General features: G+C 42.5%; 1 protein-coding gene and 1 long non-coding RNA gene across 3 annotated transcripts in view; one reads left to right on the top strand and one right to left on the bottom strand.

The window, feature by feature from the left end:
• LOC122945452 overlaps window positions 1-12,528 on the bottom strand; it is a 31,776-nt gene extending 19,248 nt beyond the window's left edge. Inside the window, exon 1 of the long non-coding RNA XR_006391118.1 lies at window positions 12,453-12,528. This is a non-coding gene — a long non-coding RNA (uncharacterized LOC122945452). The remainder of the gene's footprint in view (window positions 1-12,452) is intronic.
• RBPMS (RNA binding protein, mRNA processing factor) overlaps window positions 1-22,291 on the top strand; it is a 238,605-nt gene that overhangs the window by 200,404 nt on the left and 15,910 nt on the right. For both annotated transcript variants that reach the window (XM_044304518.1, XM_044304512.1), the window contains one exon: window positions 18,510-18,615. In XM_044304518.1, coding sequence (XP_044160453.1) covers window positions 18,510-18,555 — 46 coding nt within the window. In that variant the 3' untranslated portion in view covers window positions 18,556-18,615. The remainder of the gene's footprint in view (window positions 1-18,509; window positions 18,616-22,291) is intronic.

Raw genomic sequence — 22,291 nt, 5'->3', positions numbered from 1 at the left:
GGGTTAGGCATTATATCATTAGATATAGCAGCAAATGGCAGACACTGCAACAAAATCTGAGTATGAGAGCAAAGAAGGACATAAGCTACTCAGCTCTGTGTACCCAGCCGCCTATTAACTTTAGTAAGGCCTGGGATGTTGGCATTGGTAATGTTGGGTAATCCGTCATTGTCCGGCTATAACAGCCATAGAGTGGACCAACACTTACAGATGTAGCCACCATTATCTTAACTAGCTGCCTTAATACGTTAATATAATAAAAACACATTACAATAATATAACAAATCATATTAAAGTGATCATCCTGGTGCAGCTGTTTACATCTGTACATTTAGTATGTTTGCTGTTCACGCTAACAGTAGCAATAGCAGGTGGGCAATTGCTTGGGTTAGGAACTTGCCAGGTTGTAGCATGGAGATGACCAGTTGGATGGATATCTGGATGGATAAGCTTTTCTTTGCCTCTCCCCAGGGGACACACTACTCTGTCCTGGAAACATCATTTTAACTTTATTATTACACCTTTTGGTAAACATCAAATATAGTAATTAAAATAGATGTTCTACATAAAACACAATAACTCTGATAAATTTACCAACACTGGGACAAATTGCTGGGCATACCACAATATTCAGGTTTAGAAGAAGAAATGTAGAGATACGTATTAATAATGTGAGTCTATACAAGCTAGTATATACTTAATGTTGCACTAAAATATGGTTCTTTAGTGCAATATAATTCTGGGTTTTCAAAGATTTTGATACATATGACCTATCCTCACCAATCAGCTGTTTGACAAGGCATTGGCGCTCCTGTGAGCACTGTGGCCTTCTTGCACCTTACCAAGCACAACACCCTACATTGTATAGTGCCCATGCTTAGTATCACGCTCATCTCCATTCACTTCATTGGGGCTGCCTTACAATGTACGACACTGTGCTTGGTAAGCACGGAGAAGGCCGCAGCGCTCACAGGAATGCCAATGCCATCTCAAACAGCTGATTGGCAGGGGTCCCAGGTGTTGGACCCCAACGATCAGATACTGATGACCTATCTTGAGGATAGGTCGACAGTATAAAAATCTCAGAAAACCCCTTTAAACTTTTCCACAGTGCAGTGCAGCTATAGTGTAATACCAGTGCAAATGAATAGAATATATTACAATAAACATAAAATGCAGTTCAACAATATGAAACATTATACATCGGGGATCGCCAACCTGCGGCTCTCCAGCTGTTGTAAAAACTACAATTCCCACCATGCCCTGCTGTAGGCTGATAGTTGTAGACAGTCTAGGCATGCTGGGAGTTGTAGTTTTGCAACAGCTGGAGAGCCGAAGGTTGGCCTTTCCTGGTATACGTGCACACAACAGTATAAATCTGAGTGCAAGGTAACCCTTTAAAGGGCAATAAAGTAGTGAATTGATGATACAGTTGTAAGCTTTCCATAGTAACAGTAGGGGTAAATGTCCAGAAACGTCCATAGTCCAACGTACCCTTGCTCCAGGGCACTACAAATGCTGTATAACAATCGTACTGAAGCTGAGAAAGTGTATTGAGGCGTTCATTACAAGGAATATTGGTAAACTAAATGGAAAATTGCTTTAGACAAAAAGGTTGAAGCCAGAAAAGGAGTAAAGGTAAGGAGCAGTCTGACACCTCAAGAAAGTGCAAAATCCAAACAAAGTCCAACTTGTCAGATCTTTATTTGCCTTGTAGGTAGTTTTACAGGGGTCATCCGGCAGCCCCATAGACATTAAATCTGCTGCAAAAGTAAGCTCCAGCTCACCTGAACCTTTTTTGTTCCAGACGTGCACGGTTGTAGTCCGATTCCCGACCTTTTGTAATCCATCAAGTAAAAACCAGCACCATTCTTGAAAGCTGTGACGATCCTCTATTGTTGAGTACAGCAAGCAAATACAAATAATCACGGCACCCCTAGACTGTAAACACGTTTCGGACAAACTGCATGTCCTTAATCATTACATTAGATCTGTTGTATCCTTGTAAACTTGAGATCTGCTATCATATCTATGACCAGTTGTTGCATGTTACATGAATGAATCCCATGGGACTAATATCTCTTCCCCAACAGAGCTCTTACATTCTTCTAAGGTTCTTAGTTATCTCAAAGAAAATAAAAAAGCTATATAAAATTGCATTATAGATGTGGTGGTGTGTGTGTGAACTCCATTGCATCCCCATGTTTATTATCAGATCTTCAAAAAAGTGACCTAGATTGAGATACTCATAAGCCTAAAATGCTGTATATATTTTAGGTCGCATATGACATGTAAAAAGAGAGAGTGGGATTTGGGTAAAAAAAAAAGAAACTGTCCCTCCAAAAGTGATAAACTTGAGAGATACAACTTATCTGATTTGATAGTAAAAGTAGGTTGATGGCTGAACAGCAATTTTACAAACACTCATCTGGTGAACAATCTACTCCCAGACATAGCCAACACATTTTAGTCCATATTAGTTGTTCAAACTGCCCATATATGTTCATTGAAATCGGAAAATGAACGAAAGCTCTTTCTGGAAACATTCTTCCAAAGAAAGATCCTTTGTCCATGAATAATCTTTCTTTGAAATATCAAACATGGCCTACTTTTTTTCTGATGATAATGATCTGTCACCGGTTGACTAACGAATGATCATGTTGGTTGAAATTGTCCATTTCGATCAACATTAGACTGTGTACCATTCAGATAGCCACTGGGGCTTATTACTGGCTGTGCCCCAGCTGCATTGGAGACTTCTTCCTTCTCCTCTGCCTTCGCCTTGTGCTTCCACTGAGTCAGGTGGGAATGCCATCCCCAGCATGCACTTGTACTCGCGCATCTTCGGATCATGCTCCGGTGACGGAATTAAGGATGGCACATTGTCCTTGTAGCGGGGATCCAGCAGGATGGCCACCCAGTAATCAGCACTGGATAGAATGTGGGCAACTCGGTGGTCGTTGCGCAGGCACTGCAGCATGTAATCGCTTATGTGTGCTAGGCTGCCCAAAGGCAACGACGAGCTGTCCTCTGTGGGAGGTGTATCAAGGTCCTCTGTATCCCCCCAGCCACGCTCCAGTGATGCCCATGAGCTGTTTTGGGTGCCACCCTGCTGTGAACACGGTTCCTCCTCATCATCATCATCCTCCTCCTCCAGAACTGTGCTGTGGCTGGACAATTGTGTACCTGGCCTCTGTTGGTGCAGGAACCCACCCTCCGAACCACTTGTGAATGACTGGCCTGATAACTGTGGAAATGATCCCTCTTCCTCCTGTGCCACATCCTCTTCCATCATCACCCGAAGCATTTTTTCAAGGAGACATAGAAGTGGGATAGTAACGCTGAGGACTGCGTAATCTGCACCGGCCATGTTGGTGGAGTACTCGAAACAGCGCAACATGGCACACACATACCGCATAGAGGCCCACTCGTTGGTGGTGAAGTTTTGCTGTTCCGCAGAGTGACTCACCCGTGCGTGCTGCAGCTGAAACTCCACTATCGCCTGCTGCTGCTCGCACAGTGTGGCCAGCATGTGCAAGGTGGAGTTCCACCTTGTGGGCACGTCGCATATGAGGCGGTGAGCGGAAAGGCCGAAGTTACGCTGCAGCGCAGACAGGCGAGCAGCAGCAGGGTGAGAACGCCGAAAGCGTGCACAGACGGACCGCACTTTCTGCAGCAGCTCTGACATATCGGGGTAATTTTTCAGGAACCTCTGCACCACCAAATTCAGCACATGTGCCAGGCAAGTGATGTGCATCAAACCGGCTAGTCCCAGAGCTGCTACGAGATTTCGCCCATTATCGCACACCACCAGGCCGGGCTTGAGGCTCAGTGGCACCAACCACTCATTGGTCTGTTGTTCCATGCCCGTCCACAGCTCTTGCGCGGTGTGGGGTTTTTCACCCAAACAGATGAGTTTCAAAACAGCCTGCTGTTGTTTTCCCCTGGCTGTTCTGAAGTTGGTGGTGAAGGTGTTACGCTGACCAGATGAGGCGGCAGTAGAGGAGAAAGCGGAGTAGGAGGAGGAGGCGGCAAAGAGAAATGTCCTGCAATCCTCAGTGGCGGAAGGACATGCGCCAAACTGCTATCTGCCTCAGGTCCAGCCGCCAATGCATTTACCCAGTATGCAGTTAGGGAAATATACCGTATCTGCCCGTGCTTACTGGTTCACGTATCGGTGGTTATGTGGACCTTGCCACAGATGGCGTTGCGCAGTGCACACCTAGTTTTGTCAGCCACTTGTTTGTGCAGGGCGTGGATGGCTCGCCCGGAAAAGTAGTGGCGGCTGGGAACCACTTACTGTGGGACAGCCACTGCCATAAGTTTTTTTAAAGTCTCCATCTCCAGCATTTGAAAGGCCAGGAATTTTGAAATGCTGGCATTCAGGGCCAGGGATCGCAGGTGGGTAGGGGGGGTACTTCCTCTTTCTCTCCAGTGTTTGGGAGATGGACAGCTTAATGCTTCCATGGGACATTGTGGAGATGCTTGGTGACTGTGACATCCCCTGTTTGTGGGGTGCCAGGTGCCACTGTCACTCCAGAGGGGGAGGAAGATGCCGAGACTGCAGAAGCAGAAGAGGGAACAGGAGGAGCCTGAGATATTTTGTGGTTTTTGAGGTGTTTACTCCACTGCAGCCCGTGCTTTGCATTTAGATGCCTGGTCATGCCGGTGGTGCTAAGGTTTAGAACATTTATGCCTCGCTTCAATCTCTGATTGCACAGCATGCAAACCACCCGCATTTTGTCATCAGCACATTGTCTGAAGAATTGGCATGCTAGGGATCTCCTTGGAGCTGGCTTTGGTGTGCTCTGTCCCTGGGTGCGGTGGGCAGTAGCAGACGTACTGGCTAGGGGATGGCCACTCTGCTTTTGCACCCTGCTCCCTCTTCTGCTGTGCGACCACCACCTCTTCCTCCAAACTGCACGTGTCAGTCGCATGACCTTGATTCCATGTGGGGTCTAGGATCTCATCATCCTCCACATCATCTTCCACCCACTCTTCACCCCTGCCCTCCTTGCAGTCTGCACACTGCAGAAAGCCGCCTCAGTTGGCACCTGTGTTTTGTTATTATCCGAGATGTGCTGCGGTGGTCCTGCCATGTCACACATCCTGAAACATAAGTGGTTGGGCATCAGTGCACTCAATGTCTTCCACTTCTGGAGCAGGGCTAATGTGGCCCTCAGAAACCCTGTCAGCAGAGTCATTAAAAAGCATAAGAGACTGCTGCATGACTTGGGGTTCAGACTGCCTGGCTGATTTGCAAGGGGGTGAGGTGAAAGACAGATGCCCATGGGCTGCTGGTGACAATTCTGCGCTTTCAGAAGGGGACCAGGTGGGAGACAATGTGAAGGAACTGGAGGCACTGTCAGCCACCCAATCTACTACAGCCTCTACTTGGCCTCATCATTCGTACACCGGTATTCGGGCCTACAAAATAACGCTGAACGTTCTGTCGCCTACGTGCACCTGAGGAAGGTGTTTCATTTGGGCGTGTAGCTGGCACAAATTGACCACGTCCTCTCCCTACAACAGGAGCTCCACCAACCCCAGCAGCACCACGACCAGGGCCACGTCCCTTATTTGATGCTCTCCTCCTCATTCTTTGAGGTCACCCACTGAACTAACAGACAAGTTATCTATATTATTTTCCCTGTCACATATGCAGTGCAGGTGTACAGTCGTGGCCAAAAGTTTTGAGAATGATAAAATATTAGTTTTCACAAACTTTGCTGCTAAACTGCTTTTAGATCTTTGTTTCAGTTGTTTCTGTGATGTAGTGAAATATAATTACACGCACTTCATACGTTTCAAAGGCTTTTATCGACAATTACATGACATTTATGCAAAGAGTCAGTATTTGCAGTGTTGGCCCGTCTTTTTAAGGACCTCTGCAATTCGACTGGGCATGCTCTCAATCAACTTCTGGGCCAATTCCTGACTGATAGCAACCCATTCTTTCATAATCACTTCTTGGAGTTTGTCAGAATTAGTGGGTTTTTATTTGTCCACCCGCCTCTTGAGGATTGACCACAAGTTCTCAATGGGATTAAGATCTGGGGAGTTTCCAGGCCATGGACCCAAAATGTCAACGTTTTGGTCCCCGAGCCACTTGGTTATCACTTTTGCCTTATGGCACGGTGCTCCATCGTGCTGGAAAATGCATTGTTCTTCACCAAACTGTTGTTGGATTGTTGGAAGAAGTTGCTGTTGGAGGGTGTTTTGGTACCATTCTTTATTCATGGCTGTGTTTTGGGGCAAAATTGTGAGTGAGCCCATTCCCTTGGATGAGAAGCAACCCCACACATGAATGGTCTCAGGATGCTTTACTGTTGGCATGACACAGGACTGATGGTAGCGCTCACCTTTTCTTCTCCAGAAAAGCCTTTTTCCTGATGCCCCAAACAATCGGAAAGAGGCTTCATCGGAGAATATGACTTTGCCCCAGTCCTTTAGCAGTCCATTCACCATATTTTCTGCAGAAGATCAATCTGTCCGTGATGTTTTTTTTGGAGAGAAGTGGCTTCTTTGCTGCCCTTCTTGACCCCAGGCCATCTTCCAAAAGTCTTCGCCTCACTGTGCGTGCAGATGCGTTCACACCTGCCTGCTGCCATTCCTGAGCAAGCTTTGCACTGGTGGCACTCCGATCCCGCAGCTGAATCCTCTTTAGGATAAGATCCTGGCGCTTGCTGGACTTTCTTGGATGCCCTGAAGCCTTCTTAACAAGAATTGAACCTCTTTCCTTGAAGTTCTTCATGATCCTATAAATTGTTGATTGAGGTGCAATCTTAGTAGCCACAATATCCTTGCCTGTGAAGCCATTTTTATGCAACGCAATGATGGCTGCACGCGTTTCTTTGCAGGTCACCATGGTTAACAATGGAAGCACAATTATATCAAGCATCACCCTCCTTTTAACAGGTCAAGTCTGCCATTTTAACCCAATCAGCCTGACATAATGATCTCCAGCCTTGTGCTCACCTCAGTTAACAAGACAATTACTGAAATGATCTCAGCAGGTCCTTTAATGACAGTAATGAAATGCAGTGGAAAGGTTTTTTGGGATTAAGTTAAATTTCATGGCAAAGAAGGACTATGCAATTCATCTGATCACTCTTCATAACATTCTGGAGTATATGCAAATTGCTATTATAAAAACTTTACTTTTCCAATTTCCAATATTTATGTAATTCTCAAAACTTTTGGCCGCGACTGTACTTCACGCAATAAATGGGTATATGATGCGCACCTGGCTAAGAGACGGATTAACTATATCAATTTCCCTGTCATGTATGCAGTGCAGGTGTACCTCACGCAATAAATGGGTATATTATGCGCATCTAACTAAGAGACTGATTAGCTATATCAATTTCCCTGTCACGTATGCAATGCAGGTGTACTTCACACAATTAATGGGTATATGACATGCATCTAACTAAGAGACGGATTAACTACTATATTTGTGTGTCAGGGGTACAAAGTACAATGTTGCATTGCACCCACACAAAAAATCGCTGTAGGTCACCCACAGAATTAACAGCCAGATTTATGATTAGCTTTCTGTGTCAGGGGTGCAAAGATGGTGTATTGCACCCACAAAAATAATCACACTGACACTGTCCCTCACTTCAGCTGCCTGCTTTCTGTGCCTTCACTACTGAGAGCTGATGGGCAGTGCTACACGTGATCCAGCTTATATAGAGGATGGGTCACATGATGCACCGGCCAATCACAGCCATGCCATTAGTAGAGATGGCTGTGATGGTTTCTAAGGGCACACAGCTTAAAAGCTTGTTGATTGGCTGTCCTGCAGCCTTTCAACAAGATTTTTTAAATGCCCGAACACCGAACCCAAACTTTTTCGGCAAAGTTCGGGTTCAGGTCCGGGTACCAAAAATCGTCAAAGTTCGATAAGGACCCGAACTTTACAGTTTGGGTTCGCTCAACACTATTGACTAACATTTAGATACTTTCTTGTGAGATATCATGAAGCCAGCGCCTGTTCATTTTATTATTTTTTGTAGGAGTTCACAGATGCATAAATTTTGTCTACATTTCTTGTATTCTCCCTTTTTGTTCTGGCCAATGTGGGCATGGTTGACTCATGTTATAGACCACTTGTATACTCTGGGTTAGGTCACTGTATGGTTACCACCCTTCGCCACACTAGTGGTCCCGACTCTGCCTTCTTTATTAAGTCCGGCGGCATCTACTGGTTGCGCAGGACATGCGCACTTGCGATTCTGATTCTGTTTCTAGGTCTAAGTCTGTGCGCAGGCTCGGTAGGAGGTTTTCTTGCCTTCACTTGTTTTTTGAGTCTGTGCGCAGCTGGCACCTGCGCAGGACATCATCGAGCCACCTCCCATTTGCCCTATGATGGGATCAAAGGACGAATAGGGTGTAGGTGAGTTGTATTTCCTATTGCCTACATGTCGGAGGGCAGGTCTAGGTTTTAGATGCTTTTGTCTGCTTACAGCTCAGTTCAGCTTCATTTATAAGCATGTTAGTGGATGGTACTCAGCCCAGATCCTTTCAGTAAGTCAGTGGGCTCACTGGCTATTGTTATAAGGCTGGCAGTGTCGCTGCTGTGGGGTGGAGAGAGTGCACATCTCCCCTCTAGGCACCAATTGCAAAAAGAAATCTGTACGCAGTGAACAGTTATTTTAATACACTTTATTTAGTGCTCACAGTTTTATATGCAACAATATAAGTTATATTTTAGCTATTGCAAATTTGTAAATATGGGTCATGTTAGGTAATAAGCCCCAGTGGCTATCTGAATGGTGCTAGGTATACACCTTTACCCTGATTAGGTACTTTTTGGCTGTTAGTAGGTTTATCAAAGTGACTGATGCTGGATGATAAATCTGGGGCACCTTTGGCTACCATGTTGAGTTAAAGTAAACCTGTTACCCTGCAGTCTGCAGGCAGTATATTATTGAGCAGGAGGAGCTGAGTTGATGCATAGTTCATGGGAAAAGATTGAGCATAAATTGGATTTTATTCCTTTACATCTGTGCTAAGCATGGGCTTAGGAGTCCAATGGGTGGTCCTACTCAGTGATTGACAGCTATCTATTTATACACACTTATACAAAGAAGGCTGTCAGAGTTGGTATGCCTGCTGGACTCCTAAGAATAGAAAGAGCGGAGAGTTAAATAAATAAAATACAACCTACAACAATACAATAAAATACAACTTACAATAAATCATTTCCTATAGAACTATATCTCAATCTGCTCAGCTCCTCCTGCTCTATAACATGCTTTTTGAAGTTAGAACTGCTTTTTCATGGTAGGGGATGGGGCAGTGCCACGAGAAAGAAAAGACCGGTTCCCTTCCATATGCAGTGAGCTCCCCCTATTGGTGGCTACGGGCAGCCAGAACGATCATGTCACTCTATGACTGTGTAAACGGAAACAGGGGATTTAAAGCTTTGTCAGAAATTGAGTACAATTATAGGTGGACCACAACTTCAACATTTCAACATGGGCACCAATGAATTTAGAAACACGGTTTAAAAATCATGCATTTGTTCCTGTCTACCTTGGTATGAACCACACATTTGAACTTGGGAAACCCACAAAAAATGTCAAATGTAAAAATAGAATGACCCAGATTCAGTGTCTGCACCTCAAGTTTGTCTAAAAAGTAGCACAAATTAGTTAGATTTGGCATGAGAACTTCTCCAAATTATTCAAATGTCCTGAAAAATGGGGGAGAGGGGCAGTTAGTGGAAAGAGCATGGCCTGATGCAATGTTTTGTGCCACAATTCTGTTGAAAACTGATGTCTCATAGTAAGCCAACCAATAGCTGGCATAGAGTTAGACAACAGTGCCTGTCCCTGCAGCAGATTTATCATCTAGCTTGAGCCCTGTGATAAATCTGGTGCTGGTCTAGACAGCCTGTCTAAGTTTACATTATCTTTAGGATTAGTAAATCTGCTCCTATGTTTATTTTCTGAAAAATAGCCATTCGTTGCTCTGATTAATCTAAATTAAGTAAAGCACACATGCCGAGCCTTTACTCATTTTGTTAGAAATCAAGTCCTTAAAATGTGGTTTTGGTAGACGTGTTTTATAACAGAGCAAAGCAAAAAGATATGACAAATACCCATAATTCATGCCCGCCGCTTGTTTGCAAAGCCATTACATGAATTCATTAGGCAAGTAACATAACCAAGCTGTCTTTGCACTAAGCTACTAATTAATGGTAAAATATAGACTGAGGAATTTGAGACCCTTCTATAACCCAAAACATATTTGACAGGTGGTTGACTACAAAGATAAAACACCCCTCTCCCGGTGGTAGACCAATAAATATTTACTTTGATTTCAATCTGTTAATATCCGCAAGGCATGTTCTTTCTACATTCCTTATGCTCTCCCCGTTCATCCATGACATATAAATTGTCTATGGAACAAAAATATGTTTGTAGAACTATGTAATATGCGCTTGTGTGTGTTCCATTCATTCCCTTCTATGCATCTTAAAGTGGTTGTGCAGGTAGTCTTTAGTGATGGCCTACCCTCAGCATAGGTCATCAATATAGACTGCCTGCACAACCCATTTAAACCAAAGGTTACATAAAAATAAAAATATATCGATAAAACTAATATCAGACTATACATCCTGTTACAGATCCAGAACTAGTTTGTCTTCAGTATCAATACAAAATTTACCAAAAATGTCCTCTCTTACAAATGTTTTGTCTAAAAAGAACCTAAATCCTAGTATCTATTTATGCTCCCATATGTTGTCCAGTATATACATTAAATTTGAGTTTGAGAACACAATCTCAATGGGACAGTGAAACAAACTGGTCAAAATGTTCCTGTTTTATTAAATCTCTTTGGAATTGCCCAGGATGCATGTCTTCTCCATGGGTAGAGGGTAAAGATCCACTATCAGACTCCTAAAATCTAACATTGTTTCCTCTGATATCTGTTATCAAGGGATAGTTGGAAGATTCCCATAAATATTACTTCACTGATCCCACCAAAAAAGACTACTTTGGTTGACTTAACTGAAGGGGTTTGAGCACTACGTAGAAGTATTTCATTGATGGTCCAGGATTACAGACTGACCCAGTGGCCTTCCTGTTCTCCTCTATCTTTCACAAATCAGAAAACGTTCCCTAATTTTACCATTAAAGGGGTTTTCTGCTGTAATATTTAAAAAGGAGAGAAAAGAGGGTCAGAAATAGCTAACAATACAAATAGAACTACTTAACTCACCATCCACCACCGTTTCCAAGTTATGATACTTTTTCTTAATATGCAAATTAGGCTTTTAGGGCAATGAAGGCATCACCATTGCTCTCTTTTCACCCAAGCTCCACCCATTTCTGTGGCCAGCCCATTCTTAGCTGCTTTGATTGACAGGGCCAAGCAGTGGCAACATAGAGAGGGAGGGGTTGGCCACAGAAAGGAGGGGAGCGTGGATGCAACAAGAGCAATGGTGATGTCCTGATTGCACCAAAGGCCTCATTTGCATATTAAGTATCATAACTCAGGAACGGAGCCTCAGATCAACAAAAGAAAAGTTTATTTTAATCAGGTGAAATACAGCTATGTGTCTATGCAAACAGTTGAATAGGGAGGGCATGGTGACAGATTTCCCTTTGAACATATCCCACGAAAAGACTAAACATATACGGTATTCTAAATAATATTGAGCAATAAAAGAGTTAAACTTTACTTTACTGATACAAGGTAATCCCTTAATACATTCCAGAAGAAGATAAGCAGTACAAAAATGATACATTCATGTGATGTCATTGCTCTGAAATGAGTGGGGTCACATACCTTCCACTCTTAGGTCATCCGCATTAGCTTTAGGATCTTTATTTTACATTGCAGTTTTGTTAAAAGTTCTCTTCCTTCTTTTTTGTATCTTGGATTGTTGAAAAAGCATGTGTCCTGTGGTGGCACTTCAGGAGAATTCACCACACATATTACAACTGATCACTGGAGGTTTATCTCGGGCAAGCTTATCTTTGGGAACTCTTTGAGCATTAAATGGGTTAAATAAAAGACCTCACCAATCCACTACCACTGCCCTTCTAACCCTTACTGGCTGGTTTCTCCGTCCTGGTCCTAGCGTGACATACAGGAAGTGGCAGAAGATGCCTGCCCAGCCAATCACTGGCCACAACGGTGAATCGTCTCAGCCTGAGCAGATATCGCCAGGCATTTCCCATACGACAAGTGGACCAGGAAGCAGACACCAGCAGGGGCCCGGTATGCGGTGGAACAGCAGCGGCGGAGGATCAGTAAAGTGAGTATTTTTTACCCATTCTGTGGTAGCCTTCCACACAGGATTGTGTAAAGCAGAAACAACCCCTCAGTAAACAGACTAGCTGGAAATAATTAAAGAAGCACTTACATTTTTTGTAAATTTTTATTCTCTGAAAGGTATATGATGTAAATAGAAGTAAAGGTAATTTTCTTACCTGTGGCTGTATTTGTGAGTTATTCCCTCCCTTATGGTTCTCGGCCTGATCATGTCACTGACACTCTGACTCTCCAACTGACACAGCATCTTATGTGTGTACAGGAAGTCGGTTTCTCAGTTCAATCCTATGAGACTGGCGTCAAGGCTGTCATAAGAAAAAAAAGAAAGAAACTGACTTCCTGTTCACACAGCAGACACTGGGGGACATTTATCAATAATGGCGTAATATGCAGCAAAAAAATACTAACATTACAAATCAAAAGTGGTGATTCGTTTCACCTCATATATCAAAAGGCATGCGCCACTTTTAAAATGTGACGTTTTTGAAATATAAACTTGATTATCTGCCTATTTTTGCAACATTTTACCGCCAATAGCATTAAATTGCGACTTTTTTAAAACCGAAATGAGCCATTTCAGACCACACTTGCAACATTTAAAGCATATTTTCGACATTTCCAGTGGTAAATTGCAACTTTTGTCTCAGACTCGGGACGTTTTTGTTGTTGTTTTTGTTTAATGACCATTTACTGACAAAACCCTGCTGTCTAGCTCATTTATATCATTATGCTTTAGTACTTACCTGTCACTTCTTCCCATGACAGGTTGGTTTTCTTTTCATAAATGCGACTTTTTGACAAAACACCACCACATAAGCTGTAACAATTTGAGCCATTTCTGACGATAAATGAGGCATAATATCCGCCAATTTGATAGCCCCGCCCACTTTGACATTTATAGCTCATTTCGGGCATGATGCATTTTCTATAGTGAAAATTCTGCTGAAAACGGTTGATATATTTGGCGCATATAAAAACCCCATTCTTTTTGGTGCAACATGCTTAGTAAATGTCCCCCGCTGTCTGTTGGAGAGACGGTGACATGACACAGCTGAGGACCAGAAGGGGGTGGAAAACTGCACAAATAGAGCACAGTTAAAAAGATTAAAAAGGAACTTCTCCTTCAACTTAAAGAGGACCATCCATCTGGATTATTATCCTACCTTATAGTGTGGCCCCCACTGATGTCTTGACTTTTTTTTTTTCTAAAGAACCCCCCGTTCGTCCATTGTGGTCCCTGTATCTTTTGGCGCCTCATATGCTCAAGTTCTCGCGGCAGAAGGAGCTGTGATTCTCGCGAGAACTTGAGCTCCTTCTCCCTGGCTAAGAGCGGGGCGCTCTGATTGGATGAGCTCGCAGACAGGGAGAAGATAGCCCCGCCCAGGAGAAATACAAGTCCACGCCTAGTATAACCGAGTCGCCTCATTAGCATATGAGGCGCCAAAAGATACGGGGACCACAGCGGACTAATGGGAGGTTCTTTAGAAGTAGAAAAAATTGCCAAGACATCAGTGGGGGCCGCACTATAAGGTAGGATAATAATTGGATTAAGGATATCTAGGTGAAAGGTCCTCTTTAACTAAGCAGGATAGGGCTAACAATCCAGAAGACCTTTTTCAGACCTGACTAGTATTTCTCTGACTAAGGCCCCTTTCACACGGGCGAGTTTTCCGTGCGGGTGCGATGAACGTATTGCACCCGCACTGAATCCTGACCCATTCATTTCTATGGGGCTGTGCACATGAGCGGTGATTTTCACGCATCACTTGTGCGTTGAGTGAAAATCGCAGCATGCTCTATATTGTCCGATTTTCACGCGACGCAGGCCCCATAGAAGTGAATGGGAAGCGTGAAAATCGCATAGCATCCGCAAGCAAGTACGGATGCGGTGCGATTTTCACGCACGGTTGCTAGGAGACGATCGGGATGGAGACCCGATCATTATTATTTTCCCTTATAACATGGTTATAAGGGAAAATAATAGCATTCTGAATACAGAATGCATAGTAAAACAGCGCTAGAGGGGTTAAAAAAAAAATTAAAAAAATTTAACTCACCTTAGTCCACTTGATCGCGAAGCCCGGCATCTCCTTGTGTCTCCTCTGCTGAACAGGACCTGGGGTGAGCTGCTGCATTAAATAGAGGTTAAGGACCTTTGAATGACGTCACTCCGGTCATCACATGGTCTTTTACCATGGTGAATCACCATGGTAAAAGATCATGTGACGTACCATGTGATGACCGGAGTGACGTCATCGAAGGTCCTTAACCTCTATTTAATGCAGCAGCTCACCCCAGGTCCTGTTCAGCAGAGGAGACACAAGGAGATGCCGGGCTTCGCGATCAAGTGGACTAAGGTGAGTTAAATTTTTTAATTTTTTTTTTAACCCCTCTAGCGCTGTTTTACTATGCATTCTGTATTCAGAATGCTATTATTTTCCCTTATAACCATGTTATAAGGGAAAATAATACAATCTTCAGAACATCAATCCCAAGCCCGAACTTCTGTGAAGAAGTTCGGGTTTGGGTACCAAACATGTGCGATTTTTCTCACGCGAGTGCAACGCATGACAATGTTTTGCACTCGCGCGGAAAAATCGCGCATTTTCCCGCAACGCACCTGCCTCTTATCCGGGCAAAAAAACTGACGCCCGTGTGAAAGAGGCCTTAGGGTTAGTGCATGCTGTGTACTTGGATGTGTTATATATCAATGCTAAATATAAAAAGCAGGTTCTAAATAGACGATCAGTTAATCTCATTGTCACAATAGGCCTATTTATCATTTACATTTTTTACATACTTCTTTTCAGTAACATTAGTGGTCCACATACTCAGATTTCGAAGTAAACAACTGGTATTAAGAGCAGCACTGGAATAATAAACTATCCTAATCACAATAAGTGACCAGATTTACACATCATGAAAGTACAAGTTCTAACATGTAAGGTCTTAAAGAAAAGACAAAAAATAAAGCACAAAATATTCCCTACCTGATGACAAGTTAATGCCTACCTTCAAACATGAAAGTGACTTGCTCTCATGAGTGTCATATCTCAAGAATTCTTCCACAGTCCGTTTTAGTGCCTAGAATCTCACTGTAGGTCCTTTTCTTGTCCATATTTGTAGATCAGAACGGTTCTTTCTAGTTATAGGAATGAGAATACAATAGAATGCCATGCAAGGTATCCGTTTAAACAGATCAGTTTTTGCAGACCGAAAATCGGATACATCCATGTGACGGAGGCCCAAGAATTGGTGGTGCCTACTAAGGTCATAAAAGAGGAGTGACATTTCTGAGTTAGTGTTTCCTGTATATGAATATTAGTGACAAAGGAGACATCTAGTAAAGGGTGGTACAATGTCAGTAAAGATTTCCACAGTAGAAATGGCCATCTATTAGTAAATCAGAGGTTACTGCAGCCAGTAGCTTGTTAGTAATAAATTGCCCCAGCAGCAATAAAAAGAAGCCATTGTTTAATACATACCTTATGGGTGTGTCCATATGGATAAGATACTCATCCAACAAATATTTGGAAGACTTAGAAGAATGCCGAAGATGAGCCCTGAGGTTCTAATGGCACCTGCATGGAAAAAAAACTAAACACTGAATGCAATTGCAGAGAAAACTGATTAAACATCCGTTTTTACCTTAACAGACCCTGACTCATTCACTTATGTGAAATAAGCCTTAGGCTAGGTCTACACGAATGTCGCGCAACAATTTTTATAATAGTAGTCTATGGTGTCGCACTGTGACGCGACAGTCGCAGAAAAATCCGTCTTTAAATGTTTTTTTTTTGCGATGTGTCGCAGTCGCAGCATGTCTCACGTCGCAGTGCGACACCATAGACTACCATACTAAAAATTGCCGCGCGACATGGGTGCGACAAAATGTTGCGCAACAAATGTTGCTGTGTAGACCTAGCCTTAGGTTTCCAGCCTGGCTTAACATCTTTTGCAGCAATTTGAGATTTCTGTGCACCCCCGCTGGAGCTGCATAGCAGAGGAATTGCTGTTTGAGGAACTGTATCAGGAGAAATAGATTGCTGCACCCTAGAGAACAGTGGGACTCGCCAGACCTTTCAGACCATTGCTGGAATCTGCCTTGTAAGAATGTATACCTTCATCTTGTGAGGAAGTGTTCTGCAACTTGCTGACAAGTAAAAATAAATAAAAACATAGGCTACTTTCACACTAGCCTTTTTTGCGGATCCATCATGGATCAGCAAAAACGCTTCCGTTACAATAATACAACCGCATGCCTTACTTGTTCAACTTCATCTCAGTCTCCTACCTATCAATTTATACACTAAGGCCTCATGCACACGACTGTGTCCTGAAAACACGGATACCGGCTAGGTGCATTCCTCATTTTACGGAACGTCCAACCCACAATAGAGCAGTCCTATCCTTGTCCGTGATCCTTGGACCATAATAGGACATGTTCCGCGTGCGGATGTGGACAGCACGCAGAGTTCTGTCTGCCATCTTTTGCGGTCCCATTGAAGTGAATGGGTCCGCATCCGACCCGCAAAAAATGCGGCTCAAATGCAGACCCATACCACGTTGTGTGCATGAGGCCTTAGACCAAGGGCATCCTACCTTCCACTAGCAAGGAGAACCTACACAGGGTATGCACAAGGTGAACCACTACTCCTATCAATCCAAAACCATCCCCCTCATCACTGCACCAGCCCCAGGAGTAAAGGAGATTTGGTGGATAGAAGCCTGGCCACTGTGACTGCCACTGGACCACTGTCCAATATCCATCATGTCTGCAATTCCCCTGGGTTGCTGCACCACATTAATTGTGTGTTTTGGACACTATTTGTGACTTACTAGACAAGGAGTGTGGCCTAGATGAAAGGCTCATGGTTTAGATTTACTAATCCTAAAAATGGTGTAAGCTTACCTGGGCTGTCTAGACCTGCACCAGATTAATCACAGGGGCTGGATGATAAATCTAGACTCATTTCTCTGACTCTATACCAACTATTGGTTGGCTTAGGCTACATGCACACGATCGTTGTGTGTTTTGCGGTCCGTGTGCACGGACAGCCTTTAATATAACTGTCTATTCTTGTCCGCAAAGCGCGGACAAGAATAGGACAGGTTATATTTTTTTTTGTGGACCACGGAACGGAGCAACGGATACGGACAGCTCTTTTGCGGCCCTATTGAAGTGAATGGGTCCGCATCCGAGCTGCCAAAAACTGCGTCTCGGATGCGGACCAAAACAACGGCCGTGTGCACGAGGCCTTACTTTGAGACAGATTTTTATGCCAGTGTTTTAGACCTTGCTTTTTAGTGTGAGTCCCAGCCCCCTTCCCACTAAACCCCTCCCATTTGAAACAGCACAGAAATCCTTGATCAGGCATCCCCAAACTGCGGCCCTCCAGCTGTTGCAAAACTACAACTCCCAGCATGCCTGAACAGCCTACAGGTATCAGCCTACAGCAGGGCATTGTTGGAGTTGTAGTTTTGCAACAGCTGGAGGGCCGCAGTTGAGGAACCCTGCTCTAGATGCACCAAATTGCTCCAATTTGCACCACTTTTTCAACAGATTTTTGGAGCAGACAGTGTGCGCATCAATATTTTAGTGAAAGGAAGACACAAATCTTCAGCAGCACAGACCTGTTGTAGCTTTCACTCTGGTGCAGGAACGGGCCGGAGGTGCACATAATTTATGATGAGGCCTGCGCCTCGTCATAAATTAGTCACATCCTCCTGCAGTGCAGAAGAGTGGGCAAAATCTCCCCCAAAGAGTGGACAATTCATTGTGTTAAGTCATGCACTGCCTCTCAGGCCTTGCACTTGCACAGTGTATCTGTTTTTCTGAGAGCGTTTTCTGCGTTGGGGGGAGGGGGGCCTCCACAATCTGTCTTCCTACTCTCAGGTATTTTGTAAAGATAGAAAATCTAGAGCATTAATAGAACACATTGTACGGACAGAACATAAAAATATTGACACATACAATACCAGGATATTTAATAAACAGACTCTAAGCCAATATCCTGTTATCATACCATTAATAAAAGTCATTAAACCAGGAAGAAGACTTGACAGTTTATACATTTTGGTGTCGCATGTCTTGCCTGAGGTTCAAGTTAGGATATATTTCCTTTCCTTGTACAGACCAAGTGTTATCGTATAAAAAAATTATTAATTGTTTTGTCAGACATTAAAATGACTAAATTGAAGATTTGATTTTACAGGTACCAGGTGTGTGATGGCGGCTATATTCTGTCTTGTGGGTATTGATGTGTTATTCATTGTTGGCCACTGGAGTCTCAGGCTATTCATTAAAACAACAGTGTGCTGGTAAGTTACAGACCCCCTGACAATACACTGGATATGATATATTATATATATATAAATAATATAATTTATTTTTTTCATCCTAATACAGCTGTACATATTATTTGACAATAGAATTTAGACTTTAAAGGGTTTGCCCATGTTCAGTGGCCCCACATCACCAGACCTCCAGAGGGAAACATACTTACCCGCTCTCTGTCACTATGTTCAGACCCCTTCAGTCCTCTGCTGCCACTGACACACTCTGGTCCCACCTGTCAACATCTAGTTTCATGAGGGTAAGGTGTCCCACTGCAGCCAATAACTGGCCATAGGGTGATGTATTCCACATTCGCCATGTCAATGGGTGCTGGGGGACACATGACATGCCGGACTAAAGTGTGGCCGTGGAGGACTGAAGTAGGCAAAACTCAGTAGTGGGGAGGTAAGTATGCGTACTTGGGTGGTTCAGGCCCCCAAACGTGGACAATCCCCTTAAGCAATGTACTGAAGAAATGTCCCTGGCTGATCTTACTTTTAATAAATAGTATTGCCACCAAAAACAAAGAAACACCAAGATGAAAAATGAAAAAAAAAACTGACACACTAATAAAGACAAATAATTGACCTGCGATCTAGGTGCTATTGCACATGCAGATGGGGCTGTGGGTACCCCACTGTATAAATGTCAGTAAGCTGAAATGCTTGTTCTTTAGTTATTCTGCATATTTTTCATATGGACCATGCACCCCTATACTTTCTTCGATGCTAGACATAAGTAAGGGGAAGGGTTCATACTACCTCCAATAATACTAGCTATAGTACTGTCCGTTTTAACTATTCAGATACTGACAGACATTCTCAACCTTTTGTAATCTTAAAGGAACCTGGAAAAAATCTTGTCTCCCCCTGAAGAAACCCTTCTTACATGTATTAGTGTAACCTACATAGAGCAGACATCCAACCTATGTCCTGAATACTAGTACAATACTCAACACATTTAGTATATGTGTACTTTCATATATCTACTGTAGTATAAACTAGAAGAGAAATGTACATAAAATTATACATGGATATATGCATATATACCTATACCAGAATGAAAACTGGAAAACTGTCTTCAATAACAAAAAAAAAGTTCAAAATGGCACCCTTTGTTCACACTGCATTAAGGGCTACGTTTTGTCTGCCATTTCAAGTATGCTTGCAACCATATGTCCCAGATAGAACACATGCCCTAGATGATACACAAAGGCAGCCCGTACAAGCATGGCACACACTTTTTCTTTTCCACCCCTAAGTGCAGTATCGATGAGCAATGAGATTCTACACAAATCAAATAAGTTACAAATTTCTCCAAAACATTGATTTCTAGCAAATCCAATTTTTGGTGATTCTTCTTGAATGAATCACTTATTTTACATACCAGAATAGAGGAAAGATGAGAGGATGGAGAAGGTGGATCCCAGCAGGCTCGACCATAATGCCATGCAGTGAGCTTTAGTCAATCATGAGGGACTATAGCTGTGAAGTCATTGGCCATGTTATCGGCACTCTATACCATCCCAGCCAGGATCTGCCAGGGTTTTCTGGGTTTATACATTGGAGGGTTAGGATCTCTGGTAGATAAAAATAAAAAGATCTTACATTCAATACAGATAGTTTCATGTTAGAGAGGATGTTTTACAGTGGGGAGAACACCGTAGCCATTTATAATCTTTTCACAGAGATGAGTTTTAGAGACGGGAGTCAATGTGCCATTTATTTAAGAATGTTCGTGCTAGTGTGCAGCATTGAACGTTATACAACTCATTTTTAATAATGTGGATCACCCCATTCTCCATCACATAATAAGCTTTTTATAGTATCAATTCTGGTGCTGATAGTCTGCTGCCTGACGTACTGGTGTGTGTCACAGTTACCGCTCATATATTGTCATCGACCCTGTCTATAAAAAAAAAAAAACTAAGTGTATTTTTAAAAAATTAAGGTAATTACAGATTATAGTACCTGAAGTATATATGTGCGTCACAGTTACTGATCGTGTCTGGTAGTGGACTTACGCTGTCCAAATGACCTTTTTTAAAATAATAAAAAAATATATATATATATATATATATATATATATATATATATATACACACTAGTGAATATTCGTGTATATATATATATTTATATATATTTATTTATTTTTTTTAAATAAAAAAATAAATAAAAATAAAAAATAAATAAAAAAGTTATTTATATATATATATATATATATAACTTTTTTATTTATTTTTTATTTTTATTTATTTTTTTATTTAAAAAAATTCTGTTGATGACAGACTATTGTATCAACCTGACTTGTTGGTATGCTTTGGTTACCAACCATATTTCTGTCTAATTTACCATTTATTTTTACTATTTCAAAGTTTATTAAAAACGTTCAGTTGATCTAAGACTAGTGTGTCTGAAATATTGGTGTGCGCCAAAGTTACCAACCATATACTGTAACAGACTCTTTCTCCACTTGACCATCTTAAAAAAAATATATGTTTTAAAGTTTATTAAGGAAATTCAGTTGATCAGAGACTATTGTGCCTGACATATTGTTCTGCATCACAGCTATATTGTACTGGACTCTGTCCAAAAATATAGTGTACTTTTGTGGATAGATTGTGTGACTTCTGATTTTTTTTTTTTTTTTATATGAATAGCATTAAATATAAAATATCTAGTAAAATATGGAGTGGTAATGGATGGGGTAATGTAAAATCAAACACCTGTACCATGTCATTTATCAGTGGGAATGTGGGTGGCTGTAGCAGAAGTAGCAGCAGCGGCACTGTCAGCACCTGCCGTCCTGCCAGCAGTAGCAGACCATAGTTGTCCTTTGCCTTTGGTAGTCAACCTCATATTATTGCGAAGAAAGCAGATGACATTATGGACTGTGTGATGTACTCATCATCTCAGTCCAAGCAAGTTGTTGTTACCTCTCAGTTTAACACCATGTCTTTAAGCCAGTGTTCAGAGCATTCCTCCTGCTCCTTCTGTATAATAGTGAATTTGAAGATGGATTTTCCATCATTTATGCCTTCACTGATTTTTCTTAGTGTTGTGCCTTCTTTTCTCCTTAGAGACAACACTCTGGGTGCCAAGGAAGATATTACAAATAGTGTTTCTGTTGCAAGAGTAAAGTCAGCATTTGGACTGCAGGCGGAGGAGGAGAGCATAATGACTTAAATGTATAGCCTTGTTGGTGGCGGCAGGAGTGGCACTTGTAGCCATGGTCATGGTAGGGAAGCTGGTGGCTGTGGTGATAGTGGCATTAGGGGCATATATAGAGGTGGGAATTATGAGGTGGTGTCCATGACATATCAAAGTCTGAGAAAAGTAGCAGGAATGATGAGGATTGTTTGATGGGCAGGACCTGGAGACTGGATCAGGGTAATGAGGAGGTAATGACATAAGAGGAGATGAGTGGTGGTGGTGGTGACCAAGAGCAGAGCTAATCGGAAAAAAAAACCTGCCATGAGTAAATGTGATTCTATTTTAATCAGCTTGGGAACAGGTTGTTGTTGTAGGGTCAAACCTAGGGCAAGCCTGTATGGACATCTCCCATATGGGAATTTTTCACAGCATTGCCCACCAACAAAATCAGTATGCAAGCTCTGCAGTTAGAGAATAAGATGTGTCCATTTAGGCACAAATGTAGTAA

Source organism: Bufo gargarizans, chromosome 1 (assembly GCF_014858855.1).
Source record: "Bufo gargarizans isolate SCDJY-AF-19 chromosome 1, ASM1485885v1, whole genome shotgun sequence".
Classification (NCBI taxonomy): domain Eukaryota; kingdom Metazoa; phylum Chordata; class Amphibia; order Anura; family Bufonidae; genus Bufo; species Bufo gargarizans.
Note: the sequence above shows the minus strand (reverse complement) of the source record. Positions and strands in the feature narration are given on the sequence as shown.